Here is a 17,513-nt window from a genome sequence, read left to right as displayed (position 1 = left end):
TGTCTGCTAATCGTATTTTAAGAGGTTAGTTTGTTCAAAACATATTCATTAGTATTGTAGAGAAATATTTCGTTAAAAACAGTTCATACGTACACCGTTTTCCATGGAAAGTATTCTCAGTTGTATGTAGATATTCCAGATTTAAGTACCTATAGATTCGTTTTAAGCATGTCTCAAAGTCCACTTCTTAAAAATATATATGTAGCATACTCGATAGTAAATAAAAATATACTCTTACTGTATATACGAATTGTGTAGTAGCAAAGTCACCATAAACTGATACACCTCCAAGTCTTGTGTATAAAAATACTTTTATCCTTATCCTTTTTAAATTATCTCCCTTCGTAAGCATTGTTCAGATCCTTTCTTTCAGTCTGTGTATATTTTAGCTTTAAAAACGATTAGCACAAACATGCGTCCATAATTACCCGAACCAGGTTGTTTCTTTCCTTTCCATAATTTTATTTTCATTTCCAGGCAAGAACGCTTATTTTCTGGCGGGAGACTACAACAGTCATTAGTTTTATATTTTTCCTACATTACATTATGACTTTTATTCCACAAACTGACTTCACATTTTAATTCGATATTTTCGTAGTTTTTTTGTTGAAATTGAATTATATATCCAAATAACACAATACATGTTTAGTCCTTTTTCAATAATTTTCTAGATATTAACGAAGAATGGGCCTAGATTTTTCATCATTGCATTTTGCTTAATATAGGTAGGTAGTCTTTTTAACTTCATAGTTTCCTCTGCTATATTGATCTGAAAACCTGTTGATCAGATCTAAGCAAAAGAGCATGTTAAGATTTCCTTGCGAGGGACGCCGAATAATCATTCAAACAAAAAAAAACAGGTTCAAACACAACCTCAAATTCTCCGAAACCGTACAAGAGTTGACAGACAAAGAATTGCTATAAAATGGCATTATGAAAATTGGTATTAATTTATACATATAATGGAAACAAATTGAACGAGCCTACTTAATTTCAATAATATGTTTAGACTTTTGCAGTAGAAGTTGACTTCAAAATTATTGTCATTCTGTAGTTACATTTGCTAAAAAAAAAGCACTAAATCCAGATTTGAAGTTCAAAAAAAAATGTTTTACCTCCTCAATAAGAACCGAACATTTGATTGTCGTGTTATAGATTTCTTATATTCTGTTCAAAAGCTATTAACTAAAATATGCAGATTTAGTATGCAAACTTCCGCCTAAAAGACTAGTTCTGGAACTTATCTGTCTTTAGGCCGCAGCGTGGACTCGCTAACGTCAACTGGTGCTGGTAAGCCTTCTTCGAGTGAGAAAGGACATCACCTTGATATCATTTTGATCTTAGGAAACTTGACTCGACCACGAGTCTGTGCTCCAGAGTAGTAGTTTGCTGTGAAGTTTGCATTGAAAATATGAGATAAATAATTAAGTCATAAGAGCAGTTTTTCATTTTATTAAAACTTTCAGGATTAAGAGAAATCAATAAAGACGTAGTTTTATTTTATTAAATTTGTATAACTTATGTATCTAATTCAAACTGGTAACAGATATGAATTTAGTATTAGAATTATTACAAGACGATAAATGGCAAAACATAGTAAACTCACCATTTCACATATGCAGAGACGAATATCCCTATCATTTAGTATAGTTTTAATTATTGTAAAGCTAGTTGCGTTTCCATCTTATATTCCAGTTTCTTTGTCAAGACATTAAGAGTGATTCCATAATTTACAGGACATACCCGATCCATTTATGAATTTCAGTGTTTGTTTTTTGTAATCGTTTTATTTACCAGCATCGATACGTAACTTAGACGTTGCCCTCTCGTTGTGAGCTCCACTTGTAAGAAAATAAGCCAGGAATAGCCAAAATTTACAAAAACCGTTGCGTGCAGCGCCACTGAATTAATTCTCGGTTCGTCAAGGTGTATGTACGAAGTCGGTAGGTAGATAGTAACGTAAACTATTTCGAGTCTCCTTGCAGTTTGAAGCCTGTGCGAAGATATATTGATGCCCTGCTTGAATGGGTTATCATAAAGCTTAAACGTATTTTATTAACTTAGAGAAAAAGATCTACAAAAACATTATGTTTTCATTTTATTCCGGTAAACAATCACTGCCTTTTGAATTAGCAAGTGATTCACCCACTAACCTCTTTACTTCGATTCAATTCAGAGTTGAGTCATTGTACCGTGATGACACATTGCTCAATAAAAACGCGTTGCGACGGGTAGCTGCGATACCTCGATCGTCGTGGTTGCTGCTTCACGCAAAGTTTCTGTCAGATCTAAAGGTATAGTTACACACGAAGAAGCCGATGTTCAGGCTTCAAATCAAGGTGAAGTTAGGAAATCATATTGCTATTACCTAACTTTTACCTAGTGGGCTGACAACTGGGACTGGATTGTTACGATCGTGCAGACATTTCACGTAGTGGCACCGCAGGGCCGTGTTCAAAGGCAGCTATGAATCACCTCCGCAGACGCGACGAGAACGTCATTCTCGAACTATCTCGAAGTAGTTGAAAGCGCCAAACACGCAACGCCGCCATATTTCGCCTCCAAGTGATGATGACGATGACTCATGTAAATGACATTTATAGGGTAAAATCACATTTAAATAAAATCCATTGATACAAGATTTTTAAAATATTTTTTATTATCATATTAGAACATATGTTACAATTTTTATTCAATATGAATAGAGCTGAAATTCCAATTTAACCATTATGCAATAATAGACAAATTGAAACAAAATTTACAATTACTTAAAACTAAATAAATAGGTACATGATACCGTTCTACAAACCCATTTTGTAGCTGGCAGCAACCACGCCCCAGCGGCGACCAAGATGGCGGCCGACGGATGCAGACCCACGCGAAACGCAATGGGACTGTAATTTAAAAAACATCCTACATATATCACAGATTCAAATACTTGTTCTAAATTACCTAATAAATTCACTTTAGTATTGGTTTAACATTATCTAATTCTTTAAAAAAGCTGTCTAGTCCACTGAGATCATTCTTCCACAAATAATCGATTTTTTCCCGGTGACGCCTGGCGATTTCCTCCTCTTTGTTGGACAATCCGAGGTCAACTTGCATCTGAGCCCACTTCCTGGCACGTTCTCTTTGTTTCATAACGAGCTCAGTCTCTGCTCGCACTAGAGAGTGACTCAAGATGGCGATTACTCTCAAATCGCGCTTTCTCTTTGTCTTGGCTGTGAGAGACTTATTTTTAACTTGTCGAACCCAGTTCGATAGAGATTCTGTTTTACTTTCACAAAAGTCAACAACTGAAGATTCTTTGGCACTGTAGCCCATTATTAGAAAGGGCTCAATAAATTGTGGTAATACAGTATTACACACCTGTATCCGACCTGGCACAAAATGGCACTGGTTTAGTTCCGGAGCTACACCACACAAACACGTCACCACAGAAACACGATGACTGATCAATGCGGGCGTTTTACGTCACTTTCTGCTTTTATAGATGCGATCCCACTGCGCAGTAGCTCGACAAGATGGCGGAAAATGAGGAGGTATTGTAACAGGGCGGAATTTAGATGTTAACAATTATATAAAAGAAAATTTAGGATTATTGTTGTTAGCCGCCTGATATTTTGTTTCTGTTTCTTTTCAAAACTAGTTGTTTTTGAAAGCATAATTTATTTTGATAGTGAATCATTAAGTACATCTCTTCTCTTCTTGGTCGTGCTGTTCATATTCTGAAGGTTGTGCCCAACATGAATTTTCGTATCACATTGAGTCATTTCTTCCGATTGGTGTGGTTATTGGCAGCTTTAAGGGTGAATTTACATTACGAAATTAGTGGCATGAAATTAATTTCGTGACATTAGTTTTACCCACAATTTCACGTGTAATTTAATATTTTCGTAATGCATGCATTTATTTCATGAATGCAAATAAGTTTCATGCCCTGCGCGACTTTTTGTTGAAATTAATGTCATGCAACTAGACGCGACGTGAAACTAATATCAGCGACAAGAGTGTCTGGGGCCCGAATCACCTACAGTAAAGAATTCAAATTATCTTCACTCATTCGAAAATAGTTTTGATAGCTCTCAGGATCTTCATCTGCTAATTCAGAGACTAACTTCATTGCGCCTAAATGCCTTCTTGTTAACCATCCTCGAACCTACCAACGTCTTTTTTGTCTTAATAGTCTTTGTTTTTTTTTAGTTTATATATAACCATTTCTTTAGCTGCATTGAATATAGCAAAATAGAGCTTTGATGCTGATGGCGACATGGTTACTGCGATACTGTGGATTTCGCAACACAAATTTTTTTACGATATTACATTCGCATATATGGAAACTACTTTCGTGAAACTGAGTTCAACATGCACGACACTAATTTCGTAATGTAAATTCCGCATAAGAGTTGTGGACATACAAACGTCAATAAGTGTGATGATTTTGACATTTAGATTTGAGCATCTACTTGGCCCACCCTAACCAGTTTGTCAAAATTGCGAGTAGTAGATGGGCAATATGCCCAATATTAGCCCAGGATACTATGATAGCATATTGTGGAAAGGATTGTCTTAATTACTAATTGGTCCAAAATAGATTTAATTGCATAACTACCTATTTTATGTGTTCGTAAAATGAAATCCTGTTTAAAATAAACAGCTTCGATATGAATATTGACACTAATTATGCTTTTAACAGATGCCGTACAGATATCAAGTTATATACATAGGATCGCAGGTTAACTTAGAAATATTATTACATTTAAAAGTAAAAGAGAAAAATAATTTATCTCATGTAGTGTTTAACGAAATCTTTTACGTATTGCGGCCCTGGAATGAATTTAACGGAATCGCAGTTGACGCAGTTGTACGGCAGGGGCCACAAAGTAGGTGGGGAATATACTATAGTAAGCTGTGTTTATATATACATAGATATTTATTTATTTTTGAGTTTGTGAAGTTAAAACAAGGACACATGACACAGTTTTCCTTGTAATTCTTTTTCTCGTTATTAATTATTCCGATAATCAACGGAATTACTAGAATTCTTTAGATCATAAAATAAAATTGGCTTATCTATTACAATACAATTACAAACAAACTTCACACGTTGATGCTTTTGTTTTAAAACACCTTTAATTTAGCTCAAATCAGAGCTGTTATACCTAAGCAATATTCTATGTTTGGGATTTTTTCCTTTCTATCTGTAATTACAGGCTTTAAGGCCTACAAAATTAGTTTGACTGCATGGTATTTTTAACATTAATGAATTGATTTTTCGGTGTAAATTAAATATGTAACCTAATTAAATACAATTGTTTTCGTTGAAATTTCAATATCTTAATTTCAAGTATATATCTATCATAAATCATAATAGAAAACGCGCAATACCGAATTGTCCGTCACTAGACAGACGGGTAGGGGGAGCGTGAGGGGAGCGGAGGTAGCAGAACTAGCAGAGTATTGATTGGGGCCCCGCGTGGGTGCAGATTTTGTATGCTTGACTTGTTTAACCTTATATTATTATGATGTTTATTAGGTACCTAGGCGGTGATTCACTATTCACTAATGTTCACTAATTATATTAGGTATATTAATTATTAGGTATATTGACTATTTCTGAAACTTTAAAGTTAAATAGGTACCTACCTATGAGAAATGTTGATTGTTTGTCTAGGTTACTTGTTTACTCAAAAACATAGTTACAACAATATATCTAATGTTTACCTATCAACATATAAATTTTATACTATTCGTTTATCTGAGACCTCAGTTGACGGCAAACGGGTTTTGACGCAAAAACAATTCATGAAACCCATGAGTCACGCAATATTGCGTAGAATGTTCTATTAAAATAAAAATACATTTTAAAACAATAGGCTTAAGACTGAATGTTGCCCAAAATGTGAAGTAGATACAACGGCTGCAATGCGTCACACGCGAGTCGCGGGTCGACCTTTTTGTGTGACGACGCGCGGCGCGGCGGCGATTACAATTCCATGAGGGGGGAGCGACTATAATATAGACTATTTAAGGTAGGTATATTGTCTAAAGAACAGCTGCTGCTTGCAACGCTTCCAAGTTCACCCTCCTGTTTGGTTCCATTTTGTATACCTCAAATGATTCCCACAGTGTAACGACTATCGTAAAACCGTTTATTTTGAATGTTTTCTTAAAATTCGATTGACGAAATAAGGTGATAAAAAAACCGTACCTATTTGGTATTGTTATGCATATGTTTTTGTGTTATTTCTTTTCATGTTTAACGTGGGAATGCTGATATGGTTATAAACTAAAAATATTTGTCATTTATAGCCAAATTTAGCCAAATATCCCGTGGGTCCAAATTAAAACTTCTATTAGAGCTAAAAGAAAATGAACAAAATCTATCGAGTGCGAAATAAATAGTCTTCCGCGAAAACACGATGACGTGTTCCTTTACCTGAGTTCATACAAAACGTTCCGGGCTCAGCCTCATTTACCTGAAATACTGAATAGCCTCAGAATACAGAAAAAAATTCTTTCTTTCTTTTTCTTTTTCTGTATTCTTAGTTAATAGCATATTTAGTTCTGATACTCTTACACCTGATTAAAAACAAAGGCGTGCGAAGGGGAGACAAATACATGAATAGGGTTTTTAGTTTAAATTCGTGTACTTTAAAAATCATAAAATCATGTAAAATCATATCTACGTACTTGGAAGTCGGAACGAGGATAGGTATTGTTAGTTTATTATTTTCAAAGCAATATGACTGTATTGTGTTATTCATAATTTTCACGATTGTTGGCTCATTCAATTCATGTGAATTATTATTACATTGACTCTGCGATGAACAATAACACCGTAGGTTCATTATTTTAATGAGGGACGATTGATGATGTATTTACCTATCGATTAGAGAAGCATGCTGTATGCAGAAACCAAATACCAGCAGTATTTATAGGACTAGATTAATGCATTAGTTTTATATATTTTTTTTTTCATTGACGATATTTTTCTTTTACTTTATTTAAGTACCTACCTAGTAAACTAAGAGAGATTGTCCTCCGGAAAAGACAATTTAGAACATTAAAAACTAAATTGAAATAAAGGACACATACTTAGGATTTATTTATTACCAAAATATTTTCGATTTTCTAGTTACTATCCTTTAGTTAATGTGCACCATATACATACACATGCATATGCCACCTATCCGAGTGTGAAGGTATGTGTAATATTGACGTCATTAGTTTTATAAGGAAATCCCGACAGTAATACCGGTCACTCACATTCGCACGAATACGCAGACCTACAAGTGTAGGACGACATTTGCAAATGATTATGCAAAGTTTTCGCTGCATTCGTGGTTTTCCAAGCTATGTCGGTTTTTTAACGGACATCAAAACGCGCGAACCGCGATCCTTCGCGTAGTCTCCCACACACTCGTGTGACTCGGTGTGACCAGTTGTGCCCACGAATGCGTAGGTAACGGACGTTTCGCCATTTTCATAGTTCGTGACATCTTTTTTTTTTATTTTTTTTATTGCTTAGATGGGTGGACGAGCTCACAGCCCACCTGGTGTTAAGTGGTTACTGGAGCCCATAGACATCTACAACGTAAATGCGCCACCCACCTTGAGATATCAGTTCTAAGGTCTCAGTATAGTTACAACGGCTACCCCACCCTTCAAACCGAAACGCATTACTGCTTCACGGCAGAAATAGGCAGGGCGGTGGTACCTACCCGTGCGGACTCACAATAGGTCCTTCCACCAGTGGTTACGCAAATTATAATTTTGCGGGTTTGATTTTTATTACACGATGTTATTCCTTCACCGTGGAAGTCAATCGTGAACATTTGTTAAGTACATATTTCATTCGAAAAATTGGTACCCCGCCCGCGGGATTCGAACACCGGTGCATCGCAACAACGAATGCACCGGACGTCTTATCCTTAAGGCCACGACGACTTCAAATATACTACTACTATATAGCGTACCTTCATCACAGATTGGAACAACACCAAGGTGATGAAGTTCATTGAACTCCTGCAAAATGAATCGACCATATGGGACCCTCAAAAGAAATCCCATAAAAACAGAATGGCCGTTAATGACGCCTGGGAAAGAGTTAAAAACTCTTTTTCTCTTCAATGTTCTATTGACGAATTAAAAAAGAAGAGAAATTCGTGAGACATTCGTAAACAACTGTAGGAGGAAGCGCAAACGGGTTCGCAAATTGAATACCGAACCCATTTGCACAGCCGTAGCCGCTAAGTTTGCGAATGAATGTCTGACGGCAACTCACACGCGCGCGAACATTCGTACAATGTACAAATCGCACGCTTAGTATTAAAGTGACTGAATTCAAAAAATCACTTTTTTGGCAAATCACTAAAAACAATTTGCAATTAGAGCTCAGGTTGTTTATTTAGCTATAAATGTTGCAATATGATAATTGCACAGTTTAACTTTTGCGTTTATCAAAGTATATGAAATTAGGATTTAAACGTAGTTTAAATTTTTATTAAATATTATTTATTTTGTATATTACTGGCTGTTAAAATTGTGAATGTAGTTTTAGGTCTTTTTAATATTAAATGAAAGGTTATTCGTTAAAAAGTATAACAACTTCGTTTGTTTTAAGTCATTTTAATTTTAAACACACATACAAAGCGACTGGCCATTCTAGGTATAAGTCAAACTATTACTAAAAATAATAACATTTTTTCTCAGTTTGGTCTCTTTTAATGGAAACTAAAATCAACAATAAAGACAAACTTGTATTAAAACTCCGAAAATTATTAACGTTGTTGCACTTATGTTACTAGAACTTAAAAATACACTTTCATTATAAAACTAATTAATAGATTCTGGTTATGTTTATTTACTTAACATAATTAATAGTTTCACAGAACTTTTTAATTTGATACCAATAATTATCTGATTAACTAACAAACTATAAGTAATTAAATTCTAAGACATAATTTAATCAGTCTCACATTAAACTTGATTGGGCTGCTTTGGTTTAAATCAGTTCCAACAGGTTATATTATAAAAATTTTCAAAATTAGTTAATCGTATAATTCCAACACAAAGGTTTCACAAACCTTTTCTAATCCTTTTTTCTTATAAATTTAATTTATATAATTTAAAATTATAAAAAATAAAATCAGTTTCTTTGCAGCTAACATTACAGAATGGAATCATAAAAATCAGAATAAAAATTAGGCATCAAATTCTTAGTAATTAACTCGCGTAAATCTTTTTTTTATTCTCGCTCAACTCTTGTTTGCCTGTGTAAGCCTTAACTAGTGTTAATTGGTTTAAAGGCAACATTTTAGTTCGCCTATTCCGTACATATACTTCAGAAAAATTCTGCTGTTTGTATGATTCTTTAATAAAAAAAGAAAACGGGTTATTCTTTGTTACCTTAATCATTAAATTTTCCAGCAGACTTATTTTTTTGTTTTGTACCTCTTCAAAATCTCTAAAAAGATCGACTATCGTTTTACTACCATCTATGTATTCACGGATCGATGATTGGCGTCTGTAATGGGAATCTGTTCTTGGAATCGAGTTAATAAATTCTTTGATGTCAGAAATTAATACCTCATCTGATTTACGGTTACAAGTCATTCCTCTAAAATCAGTCTTCAAAACTCCATGTTCGTCAGTCTTACTTCTAACCGTACGAACCACACGATCAGATATATCCAAAATATTAAGAAAAAAAACTTTACAAACGCGGATTGGATTACCGTTAACAATAAAATGGAAAGCTTTGTTACAATTTCTTGGGGCCAAAGCATTGGTATATTTATATTTGGGTTCAATATTAGTTAAGCATGACCAAATGAAAGATCGCTGATTATGAATATCCCCAATTCCCCAATATGTATCAAAAATATTTTGCCTTTGAACACTATTAATCTTGGTAAAACATCGCAATCTGCATGTATCTTTACATGGTGGTTTGAGTTGACGAGCTTTAGTTATTGTATTTTTGCTATTAATATATGATTTACCTGAATTTCTCAAAATCTTAGATTTCGTTTGTTTCCAATTTTCCGGTTGTCTAGTGCGTTTTCTACCTTTAGTAAAAACTGCAACAGCTGCTTTATTTGCTGCCGAAGTTGAATCATGCATTATAGTATCTTGCATTATGTCACTTGTTCTTTTATCAAGTTGTATTGATGGGCCCGATCTAGTATTTTCTTTGTTATGAGCATTATGTTCTTCCGCAGACTCATCGCTAGAGCTATTAGATGATGAAGAACTTGATCTTGAGGTAGAAGAAGAACTACTACTAGAACTCGAACGATAAATAGATGTAAATAAAACATTACCCCGTTTCTCGTTTTGTATTTGAAAAGAATCTGCATCGCTTTCATCAGGATTAACAGGTGAAACGCGATAATCTATAGGTGTCTTTTTACGGGCTTTAGTAGCTTCAAAATATTCTGATACACCTATATATTGTTGATTTTCAGGTTTACTTTTAATATCACATAATATCTGTAAGTAATTAGGAAGGGTTACTAAATTATAATTACACACACAAACACTTTAGATTCATATAAATAAAGATAAGGTAATTTCCTATTATTTACATACAACACTAAAAAAAATATATATATATAATAATATTAGATCAATAAATAGAAAGTAAAAGTAAAGTAAAGAACGTACCTGAACTTCAATACTCTGACTTTTAATAGTATCATTAGGTTTTATCAGCTCATTAGATGAAGTATCTGCCTATAAATGATAAATAATTATATTTTAGGTGATTAATATAGGTAAGCATAGGCGAAATAAAGTGCCTTCAATTCAATAATTACTTACCTGGTTGTCAAGATTTGTCAAGATGAGGACTTTTACTATTTTCAGTCTGAATTAAATCAAGAATTTTTCTTAATCGCGATGACATCCTAAAAGAAAACTCTGATAAGTCCAAAAGCAAAGAATAAATGTTTAGCAATTATTAGTTATAATAAGACTCAACCCTGAACACAGCTACATCGCAAATTCCGTGAATAAAAATATGCATTATTATTAATAAAGTACAGTCCCTTAACTGTATGTAACTCTAGATATGTTATCAATATTTGTAATAAATAGATCTAACACTAAATTGTACGCCAATACAAATATTTTTAACTACATTTTTACTTTCGAACTGACTGAAACACGAATGTGGTCAAAAACATTATCGTTTTTTAGTTTTAAATGGACTTAAAACTGATTGACCTGTATAACTACAAAACAATTTTACTATTAAAAAGTTTCATTGCTTAGAAAGTCAAAATATTACAAAAAATATGCATAAAACTTACCTTAAATAATAATATGAAACTGACCTAAACACTAACAAGACACTTTTAAAATAACCGCCGAAATGTTTCAATTGTAACAGTTGATCGAACACTGAATATGTCTGTGTTATTTCAAAAGACGTGATCAAGGACACGAGTGTGAAAGAGACCGAAAGTTTATAAAAGTAAGATAAAACTACTTTTATATTAGTTTCTTAGGCCCATAATATCATTCAGGGTTTAAACTAAGGATCAACAAAACTTCGTTCAAATTTGATCCATAGATTAAACTACTTTCGTAATATCAATACAAAAACAAACAGAGATCAGCTGAACTGTGACAATGTTATGACGTGTGGCAACATTTTGTGATCCGTTCATTCTTTTCAATCTTTTAACAATCCCAAGCTAAAATTACACATCTGTATTTGACAGTTGCATCGTTTTTCCAAATAAAATTCAATAATTCGTTATGTCCGTCGAAAATAAAACACGCGTTCCCAATTTTTCAAAATCGGAAACAGAATTGCTCACAAGCTTGGTGAGACAATATAGCCATATATTGGAAAATAAAAAAAGTGATATGACAAATAATCAGCTGAAGGAGCAAACTTGGTCAAAGCTGGCCAAAGAATTCAACAGTTTGTCGTCATTTGTGTTCAGAAGTGACAAGACTCTTCGCGCAAAGTATGACAATATAAAAAAGAGGGCCAAGACCAAATATAGTACGTTTCGGAGAAGTTTGTATGGAACAGGGGGTGGACCATCCGCTGAAATTAATTTCAGTCAAGAAGAGGAAGTGGTAATGGAGTTATCTGGGACTAGTGTGATGGGATTACCATCTCGCAATGACTGTGATGAGGTATGTATGAGTAGCTTCTAATTATATCTATCTCTATTTGTCTTATAATCAAATGACCACTGATTAAACCTATACTTTACCAAAAGTCACCAATAATGAAAGAACAGCAGAACTTCAGAACTGTTTTCTATTCTAAGCAAAAATATGATGTGAATTTTACAAAAATGGTAAATTGGTGCAATTTTGTCTTTTTACAGATAGTAATAACAAAGGAAACAAAGGAAAAATATGCCGAGACCAGCCAAGACACAGCACTTCCGGCAAAAAATAATCAAAATATACTGGTGTGTATTAATTTTATATAAAAAGAAATCTGCCTATTCCCAATCCTAACAAGAACAGTGCTTTGCAGAATATACCACAGTAGGCCTGTGTCTATAGGCTAGTGAGAAAGTGTTAAGCCATAATGTGTGCCAGAACGAGGTCCACTGTCCTGCCTGTTACTACCACAAACCATACAAGTGTTTCATTTTCTTAATCTGAAAGCCTGAAGCTGGGAGGACTTTAAAATTTGTTTTTATTAAACTGATTTGTATTTTCTTTGCCTTAGATTGATGAAAAAATTATTGAATCAGAAACCCCAAAGAGCAGTAATTTTCTATTAAAGAGAAAAATATCTACACCCCTCACCAAAAAGAATCCAGAAGTGTTCAATAAAACAATGAACAATTATAGTGCCTTGGCCAATAAAAAAATTAAATTACTGGACGCACAAATTGACAATTTAAATAAAAAACAAGAACAAGAAGTAAAGGAGCATGAACTGAGATGTACACTTCTACAATTAGAAATTGACATTAAAAAAAAAGTACTCGATAGTTTTAATTAATTGATAAAATGCGTTGTAATTAAATATATATGTAATTGTAAATTGTTGTAACTGTGTAATTAAATGTAATAAAAAAGATGAGGTTGTTTTCATTTCATATTAAAAATTGGTTTTATTAAACATATAAAGGACAATAGTTCAAATATAGTAGTAAATTTACTTTATATTTTGATTTTCCTTTTTTTAAAAGGAATTCAGCTATTGTAAACTACTAAAGTAATTGTCAATTAACATTTGCCTTCTATAACTATTGTTGCTGTAATTGCTGCTGAGGGTGGTATCTTGGTTGTTATCACTGCCAGTTACATCAATGATATTTTCTAAGTTAACATCTAAGTTAGGCATGACATCATTATGCTTGATACACAAGTTGTGTAAAATGGCTGTTGCAACAATGATATCTTGTACCAGTTCAACTTTGGTCTTAATTCCCAATGACAAAACTGGAAACCGTCTCTTCCATATGCCAAATGCCCTCTCTATACAATTCCGAGTTCGTATATGAGACTCATTGTATAGTTTCTCAGCTTCTGTGACAGGATTTTGTAGAGGTGTCAATAGATATTTTTTGTTCGGATATCCAGCATCACCGAGAAGAACTAGTTGGCCCATCTGACCTGATTCAAAAATAGCACAGAGTCTGCTATTTTGAAAAATGGTACTGTCATGGCTTGCCCCCGGCCATCTAGCCACAATATTCGAAAATTTCAAGTCTGAATTGCAAACTGCCTGAGTATTTAAGGAAAAATAGCCTTTCCTATTCCTAAAACACTCTGCATTTTGTCCACCTGGTGATTGAATCCGTATATGAGTACAATCAAGGGCTCCATACACTAGAGGAAACCTAGCCATATTGTAGAATCCATTCTGATGTTTCCTTTTGTCTTCTTCAGAATCTTGCAGCATTATATATCGGCATCGTCTTGATGCAATCGCTTCGGTAACTTTTTTAATAGCTTTTCCTGCTGTCGTTTGGTGAACACCACTGAAATCGCCAACAGTAATTTGCATGCATCCAGTAGCATAATAACGCAAGGTTAATAATAACTGGTTACACGCTGACAATGCATGATTCCTGCAATAAAAAAGTACCTAATAACATTACAGTACAAATAAACATTAGGTAATATATACTCAATACTATATATTTAATGGGTACTTTAAAAAAAGTCCTGTAAATAAAGTCCGCCTTACCGATTTGTGGGGTGTGATATGTCATTAGCAATTTCTTCTAAAATCGTAAAAGCTGTATTCTTAGATACACGAAAACGACGTATAAACTCCGTATCGTCCCACTTAACGAAATTGTTTTCTCTTGGTCTGACTAGATAAGGTCTGTTAAAATACGAATTGAAGTCATTGAGAATTTCTAAATCTTCAATATCAGAATCAGTGTCTTCATTCCACTCAGCCATTTTATAACACTATAAATGCCTACTTTTGTTAACAATTAAATTTTTACTTAATTTTACCTAATACTTATCTCTATTTACTGACACTAACTTTATATTACATTTACTTTGACAGGAAACAACAGCTGTTAATTTCGAGCAGCCATTTTAAAAAGAGCAGTTTAAACCCAACTCATGGTTTAAACGCTCCCTCATGGTCGTTTAAACTTTGCGATAGTTTAAACTCTGAAGGGCAGTTTAACTTTGATTGAAATTACGAGTTGATCTTCAGTGACAGTTTAAACCTTCGATTTTAGTTTAAACTACGATTGATATTATGGGCCTTAGCGTCACGTTCTAGATGGCGTTGTAAAAGTCATGCAAGTATAACTAACTCATTTTAGACTTCTTAGGAATTAGGTCCCTTTAATACTAAGCGTGCGAAATGTTCGCGCGTATGTGAGTGGCCGGCATAAAGAATATACTCGTACATAATTCCCCTGTTTGGTGTTTTTATGTAACATATGTAGACATTTGATTTATAATTGTAGGAAAGTTTTTGATCGTATATAACTGATCTAAGGTGCCAAATTTGTAACACTTATCATTATTTTGTATAAATTTTTACCGGTACATTGTTTTTATTGTAAATTTTTAATTAAAGAGTAGGTAGGCTCTTTTTGGCTGCTCTGTACCCACATAATAAATGGATCGCCTAAAAGACCGGCATATAATAAGCATTTTAAAAGGGTCAGGTAAAGACCAGCCCGGTAATCATGGCGTGTAGGGTCTTTTTTTCTCTACCTATGCTGAGAGGCTATATCAGCTTCTCCTTGACGTGTAGGTGAGCTCACGGGGCTCAAACTGGGTGTGTTGCTAACACTGACCCTAGCAAGAGCAGTGCTTCGCAGAATCTACCACCGGATCGGAAACGCGACCCACTGAGAAGATCCGAAACGGTGTAGGGTCGTATAGTCGACCAAACTACGGTTTTATATTAGAGGACTTAAACTATTTTTTTAGAGGACTCTAACTATTTTTTTGTTTTTTAAACAGACTAGCATACGAACCACCTAATGGTGAGTGGTAGTTACCGCTCATGGATGTGAGCGGTAACTAACTAATGCATTGTCCTGGGCACAGCCTCTGCGTTCCTACAAACCACGTTTGAAGAAGAACATGTCATAGCGCTTAGGAATAACTAACTATGTTATGACCAATAATATTGACCCTTTTAGTGCTGAGCTTATTCATTATATAGCTTATTTTTACATATTCGCAAAATAAAATTTGATGATTTTAAAATGATTACTTATAAAATATGTTATTAACTTATTAAAAAATGTTGTGCGCGCGCTAAGACACGTTCGTACAGGTCGATATACAGGTCACATGCAAAATTAACCGCCCACCTATGTCATTCGTCATCCTGTCTGTTGTTAAGGCTTATCCACTGTTTTATTTGTTGTCAAGTGGGTACTCTAGCAATAAATTAAGCACTAGTCTGCTCACCCTTATTTCGTTTCCTAACGGGTTTTTGGAATTTAGTCGTTGTTTGACATTGTTACCGTTGCGTTAGCGTGTTATCATTTCCTGTTCGTTTCTGGCATAAAGGCTTATTACATTTGGCTGAATTTAGTCGTCTGAATTCAGAAGCTTTAGAAGCTTCTGATTACACTGTTCAAAATTCAGTTACTGAATCAATTGTCAGTTTAAACGCGACGAAGTAAGACGTGTCGTGTGCGTAAGAGGATGGCCCCAGTATTGTCTAGACAACAAATTTTTTGTTTTTTGTTTCAATTTCTCAAAATAAAAAAAAATAAAAACAAGAATATCGGTGAAGAAATATTTATTGCTGTGCGGAATGTTAGCAAATATGAACATTATGAGTGATTTAAAACTAGCAGACTTCAGAAATTATCTATAAATGGATTCGATCTCGTTTGACCTAATATTAAACCTTGTGACACCGTTTATTCAAAAGCAGGATTCTATCCTACGATAGTTTATTATATATCTATTAAATAACTATTACATATCTAATTCTACGATAGTATAAGTCCGAAAGAAAGATTGGTTGTAACATTAAGATTTCTTGCAACAGGAAATTCGTATCAAGATTTAAAATTTAGTTCTTCAATATCCCAACCCCTGATGACAAAAACTATCCCTGAAACATGTAGGGCTATTTATAAATGTCTGGCACATTAAATAAAGGCGACCGAAATTAAAACTCTTTATTCGGAAGCAAAAAACAAACTAAAACGTCCTCACGCACGGAGAGCTATGGGCCGACTGAAGTCATTCAGTAACTAAATGCGATTACACCTTCCTAAATGCGCTTCTAATTAGGCTTCTAAATGATTCAGTCACTCAGAAACCATCCTTGCTACTGAATTCAGTAGACGAACTTACTTAATGCTGTTACACTTCACTGAATTCAGTAGCGTCTGAATTCAGTCGTCTGAATTCAGCCAAGTGTAATAACCTTATTAGTTTGTGAATATTGTTTAATTTGAGTTTGTGGTGTTCGCTTATTGTTTGTGACTGGAAAAAATGCCACTCGATGCATCTGGTGCAACTAGGACAGTGGCTTTAGCTGACGCTGGGTACAGCCAACGTCGCATCGCTCGTACACTTGGTGTACCCCGAACCACGGTACGGGATGCCATCAGACGATTTCGGGAGACGGACTCATACACCCGCAGGCCAGGTAAAGGCCGACATCGATGCACTTCAACTCGAGATGACCGCTTCGTTGTCAGCAACGTGTTGAGAAATCGCTTTTGCACCTTTACTGAAGCTCGTACGCTTCTTTTTGAGGTGAGAAATGTCAATGTGAGTGACCGTACCATTAGAAAAAGACTGGCAAAAAGACATCTGAGGCCTTTTCGTCCTGCTCGCGCCTCACAACAGCGCCGTAGAGCTAGACTTTCTTTTGCGCGAGAATATGCTGACTGGACTGTGGAGAAATGGAAAGACTTACTGTTCTCAGATGAGAACAGAATAGCCTTAAGAGGTCCCAATGGACGCAAGCGAGTCTACAGGCGTCAAAATGAAAGGTTTGCTCCATGCGCTATAACCGAAACAGTCGGTTACCAGGGAAGGTCCATAATGGTTTGGGAAGGTAT

The 17,513-nt window shown here is 34.6% G+C and overlaps 3 protein-coding genes and 1 long non-coding RNA gene across 5 annotated transcripts; 1 reads left to right on the top strand and 3 right to left on the bottom strand.

Annotated features, from left to right (window-relative positions):
• Nucleotides 1–1,141: 1,141 nt before the first annotated feature.
• Nucleotides 1,142–3,731, bottom strand: LOC134201409 (uncharacterized). Of its 2 annotated transcripts, XR_009976685.1 has the most exons (3): nt 3,373–3,639; nt 1,607–2,894; nt 1,142–1,389 (listed from the first exon to the last, which is right to left on the bottom strand). It is a non-coding gene; the product is annotated as an uncharacterized LOC134201409 (long non-coding RNA). The 2 variants fall into 2 exon arrangements; XR_009976684.1 differs by lacking the exon at nt 1,142–1,389 and having other exon boundaries at nt 2,635–2,894; nt 3,373–3,731.
• A 4,976-nt stretch (nt 3,732–8,707) lies between these two features.
• LOC119630598 (uncharacterized) lies at nt 8,708–11,430 on the bottom strand. The gene is made up of 4 exons (XM_038020512.2): nt 11,322–11,430; nt 10,831–10,916; nt 10,675–10,743; nt 8,708–10,500 (listed from the first exon to the last, which is right to left on the bottom strand). Exon 4 carries the CDS (start codon nt 10,144–10,146, stop codon nt 9,232–9,234), a length of 915 nt encoding a protein of 304 aa, XP_037876440.1. The 5' UTR covers nt 10,147–10,500; nt 10,675–10,743; nt 10,831–10,916; nt 11,322–11,430; the 3' UTR covers nt 8,708–9,231.
• Nucleotides 11,431–11,552: 122 nt separating this feature from the next.
• On the top strand, nt 11,553–13,069 carry LOC119630599 (myb/SANT-like DNA-binding domain-containing protein 3). Its single transcript, XM_038020516.2, has 3 exons — nt 11,553–12,162; nt 12,360–12,446; nt 12,713–13,069. Exons 1-3 carry the CDS (start codon nt 11,773–11,775, stop codon nt 12,989–12,991), a joined length of 756 nt encoding a protein of 251 aa, XP_037876444.1. The 5' UTR covers nt 11,553–11,772; the 3' UTR covers nt 12,992–13,069.
• Nucleotides 13,070–13,074: 5 nt separating this feature from the next.
• LOC119630597 (putative nuclease HARBI1) lies at nt 13,075–14,727 on the bottom strand. Its single transcript, XM_038020511.2, has 2 exons — nt 14,186–14,727; nt 13,075–14,066 (listed from the first exon to the last, which is right to left on the bottom strand). Exons 1-2 carry the CDS (start codon nt 14,404–14,406, stop codon nt 13,190–13,192), a joined length of 1,098 nt encoding a protein of 365 aa, XP_037876439.1. The 5' UTR covers nt 14,407–14,727; the 3' UTR covers nt 13,075–13,189.
• Nucleotides 14,728–17,513: the final 2,786 nt, after the last annotated feature.

Source organism: Bombyx mori, chromosome 25 (assembly GCF_030269925.1).
Source record: "Bombyx mori chromosome 25, ASM3026992v2".
NCBI lineage: Eukaryota > Metazoa > Arthropoda > Insecta > Lepidoptera > Bombycidae > Bombyx > Bombyx mori.
Note: the sequence above shows the minus strand (reverse complement) of the source record. Positions and strands in the feature narration are given on the sequence as shown.